Source organism: Ambystoma mexicanum, chromosome 9, assembly GCF_040938575.1.
Source record: "Ambystoma mexicanum isolate Mex_15411 chromosome 9, UKY_AmexF1_1, whole genome shotgun sequence".
Taxonomy (NCBI): Eukaryota; Metazoa; Chordata; class Amphibia; order Caudata; family Ambystomatidae; genus Ambystoma; species Ambystoma mexicanum.
The window spans coordinates 722,246,054-722,250,518 of record NC_090931.1 but is presented as its reverse complement, the minus strand read 5'-3'; the positions used below and the strand labels follow the sequence as shown (position 1 = coordinate 722,250,518).

General features: G+C 46.2%; 1 protein-coding gene across 1 annotated transcript; it reads right to left on the bottom strand.

Annotated features, from left to right (window-relative positions):
* Positions 1-872: 872 nt before the first annotated feature.
* LOC138487402 (olfactory receptor 2K2-like) lies at positions 873-1,814 on the bottom strand. Its single transcript, XM_069613968.1, has one exon. It carries the CDS (start codon positions 1,812-1,814, stop codon positions 873-875), a length of 942 nt encoding a protein of 313 aa, XP_069470069.1.
* Between the last annotated feature and the right edge of the window lie 2,651 nt (positions 1,815-4,465).

The following is a 4,465-nucleotide window of genomic DNA, read 5'->3' as shown; positions in this document are numbered from 1 at the left end:
ATTATGAATCAAATATCCTGGGCCTTACTCCTGACTTATTGCAAGTCACGTTAGCTAGAGCTCCCTACTTTGTGGATGAAATGGCCCATTCCAAGCGCAAGTCAAGGATAGATCAGAATCAATCCTGTTAACATGTTTGTGAATTGGGCCCTGCTTAGTGCAAAGTCAAGAGAATGAAGTAAGAAGTTGGTGGATTCAGTAGGGTGTATTCTAAAATCCTTAAAGTGTTAGGTGATGGGGATAATGGGCAAGCATTGATGGATTCAATTAAATCAGGTGTCACGAATCAGTAGATTCAGAATGTTGGATTCAGGATTCACTGGAGCCAGAAGAATAACGTTGTAAATACATTTATTTATGAGACTGTGGCAAGGACGTATTCTGACAAGTTTGGTACTGTCAGGAAATGGTAAAGTGAGGTGTCAGAGGAGTCAGTAAGAAGTGGATGGGCTGAAATAAATATATTGATTATAACTGGATTAGAGGGCCCACACAAACAGCAGCTCCATAGCACATGCTATACGAATGGTAAAATACAGCTCACAACATGTACTGAACAGTTATGGAATTATAGCAATTTCTGACCATTAAAATGTTTCATTTAATTCAAATCGGCATTAATGCAGTACATAAGAAACATCAATAGAGTAACATCAATACAGGTTTATTGATTGTCTCTGCGAGTAAAGCAGAGAGTGAATGGATAGAAGTGGGTGGGTGTGTTTATAGTTCTGAAGAAAAGTTGACGGTCTTTACTCTTAAGTTCAGTAGCTGCAGTACCAAAACAGCGGACGTATAACCACCCTCCCACCCCCTAGGTTTTTGGTTAAAATACACAGCAAACTGTAGAAGCTGCTAAAATTCTCACAAAGTTATGGTTTCTTTGAAAATAGTATTACTATTGTTTTCTTCAAAGCTCGTTTAACTTCCTTGTTGCGCAGAGTGTAGATCACTGGGTTCAGCACTGGCGCTAACACTGCATACACCACTGCGACCATTTTGTCAGTGCTCTGTCTGCTTTTTGCTGGGGGTTTCAGGTAAATGTACATAGCTGTCCCATAGAACAAGAACACAACCAGGATGTGGGATCCACACGTGGAGAAGGCTTTGTACCTGCCACTGGCAGCCCTAATTTTCAGAATGCAAATAATGATCCTGATATAAGACAAAAGGATCAAGGCAATGGGCATCATGATAAAAAAGATTCCTGAAACAAAAATGATCATTTCAATGAGTGAAACATCAGTGCAAGCCAATCGCAGTAGTGCTGGCATCTCACATTCAAAGTGGTCAATCTGGTTGTGGCCACATAAGGGTACTTGCAAAGTGAAAGACACATGCACCACTGAAAACACAAACCCCCATGTCCATGTCCATGTTGCTAACCTGATGCAAATGTCTCTCTTCATGATCATCACATAGCGCAATGGATAACAAATGGCTGCATATCTGTCATAGGCCATGATGGCCAGTAGTATGCATTCTGTTATTCCCAGAGCTAGGCCCAGGTACATCTGTGCTGCACAACCTGCAAATGAAATAGTCTGCATAACTGACAAAGAGTTCTGCAAGAATTTGGGAATAGTTATAGAGGAATAGCACATGTCCAGGAATGATAAGTTTAGGAGGAAAAAATACATAGGTGTGTGGAGTTGAGCATCCACAATGATGGCTGCGAGGATGAGGGCATTTCCAACTAGAATGATGATGTAGATTAAGAGAAACACCACGAACAGAATGATCCGTATTTTGGGATTGTTGGAGAGTCCAAGAAGGATGAATTCTATTATGATGGTATCATTTAGCCTTTCCATTTACGTTAGTTTGCTACAAGAAGAAATTAAAATATTGCATAGAATAAACACGTTTTGAATTCTATACATGTTTGTTGTTAACAGATTTCCAAATGGAAAAATTAATTTCACAATAATGTTTATATATGTCACATAACAGGTAATACGTCTGTTTTTCCAACAATTTATATTGAAAAAGGAACAACCATTTTCTATTTATTTAGGAATCCTTAATTAAGTAGAACTGAAAACAGGACAGTGATATTTGTTTTATCCAATAAGGGCATAAACTCACTACTCAAATGCAGTTGTACATTTCAAAAGGTTTTATAACACAAACAGAAAATGAGGGACTAGGTTTAACTCAGGTCACCTTTTCGGCTATCAACGCGAACATAAAGTAGTAAGACTTTTCCATAGCACTATGGTCTCCAGCCCCTCCCTCTCTTCCTTAGTCTCCACCCTTCTGGTGGATACAACTGTAACCGTGTTTGTGGTTTAGGAACCCCGCACTTCTTGCTTGGTTATTGAGATTTCTGGTTTAGCTGTCAAGGAAATTGCAGGCTGTCGCACTTCTTCTTGGGCAAAATTGGGCATCACAACCCCCAGGGGCCGATTCATGGAATTTTGTGCAGAAATCGCACCAAGGGCGCACGCTGAGAAGGACACAAGTAAATCTTCATGCTCGGCGTATTTATGGATACAAACGCGCAATTCCAGCAGCCACGCAAAGGGAATGGAGCTGTGCGAGGAACGCCTCCAAAACGCCCCCACTCAAACCAAAACCCAAGCCATACCCCAACCCAAGCGCAAACCTCTGCATCCAGCCCTGAGCCACCATCCAGCACCACTGCGAAAACGTGCGGGCCCCCTCATAAGCATGTAGCACCTCTGTGAAAACGTGAGAGCCACCTTGTAAGTCGAGGATGCACCCCAAACGAAAAATGAGCGGGTTCCCTTGTAAGCTAAGACGGCACACCTCAGAAAACGCGTGGGCTCCTTTGTAAGCTAAGTCTGAACCCCTGCCAAAATTCGTGGGTTCCCTCATAACCTAAGGCGACACCACTTAGAAAACACGTGGACTCCCTTGTAAGCTAAGGCTGCACCCCTGTGAAAACGAGTGGGCTCCCTCATAAGCTAAGTCTGCACGCCTGCGAAAACAAGTGGGCTCCCTCATAAGCTAATGCGGCACCCCCGAGAAAATGCGTGGGCTCCCTCTAAAGCTAAGGCTGCATCCCTGCGAAAACAAGTAAGCTCCCTCGTAAGCTAAGGTGGCATTTCTACGAAAATGCGAGAGCCTCCTCGTAGGTCGAAGCTGCACCCCGCAACGAAAACGGCTGGGCTCCCCCGTGATCTAATGCGGCACCCCCAACAAAAACACATGGGCTTCCGCGCATGTTAAGGTACCCCTGTAAAACTGCAAGTCCAATCCCCCTACAACCTAGGCACCCAATTTGCAGGCCAATTTGCAGGCATATACCCCTACTGCACATCAACTCTTCAAGTCCAGACACCACCGACCAGCCCCCTTCACCTCCGACACTACCCCACTCAGCCCCCTCAAGTCCAGACACCACCCGCCAGTCCCCTTCACCTCCAACACTAACCCAGTAAGACACCTTAAGTCCAGACACCACCCACCGGCCCTGTTTACCTCTGACACTACCCCAGGCAGCCTCCTTCACCTCTGACACTACCCCAATCAGCCCCCTCAAGTCCAGACACCAACTTCCAGCCCCCTTCACCTCATGCACTACCCCAGGCAGACCGCTCCACCTCTGACACTACCCCAGGCAGCCCCCTCAAGTGCAGATACCACCCACCAGCCCCTTCACTTCTAACACTACCCCAGGCAGCCCCCTTTCACCTCTGACACTACCTCAGGCAGCCCCCTCAGGTTCAAGCACCATTCACCAGCCACCTTCACCTCCGACACTACCACAGGGAGCCCCATTCACCACCAACACTACCCCAGGCAGCCCCCTCAAGTTCAAACACCAACCACCAGCCCCCTTCACCTCTGACACTACCCCAGGCAGCCCACTCAAGTCCAGACACCACCCACCATCTTCCAATGCCACCACATGCAGCCCCCTAACAGTCTCCCACACATGCAGTTCAATTTATGGCTGCAACTCACACGAACCTCTGTGGTCTGCCTCCACCATGAAGCGCACCAGCAACATGTCCACCGCCAACACGATCAACAGGAAGCACTGAAGACCAATCTTGGACCGAAGCATCCAATGTCATTCCCTGGCAGATTGGAATATGAACCCCTCAGCCAGACAGCACTAGATTGAATCAACAACATGGTGGCCACCCAATTAACATGTGGCAAGTAAATGCAATGCAAAGTGACTGTTGGCCATGGGTCATTGCAAAGGCATCAAAGCAAACCAACTGAATGTGTGACGAGGACAGAAGTACACATATTCATACATCACCCAGTTCCACAAATAATGACTAGGTACATCACAGCCTGAGCACAAGTGAACTGGGTGGAAGTGGTGTCAAAGTCCCTGTGTCAAAGTCCCTGTCAGGGACCACAACATGACAGGCCCATGTTGTGATGGGAGGGCAGTCAGAGAGTACATGACGCACTGAGACAAGAAATGTGTGGTGTCACACAGGAAGAACAAACATGGCTCGCAAATGCATTTGAGTTGCAG

Excerpts from the sequence above, each read along its gene's own strand:
- LOC138487402 (XM_069613968.1), bottom strand. The coding sequence starts at position 1,814 with ATGGAAAGGCTAAATGATACCATCATAATAGAATTCATCCTTCTTGGA.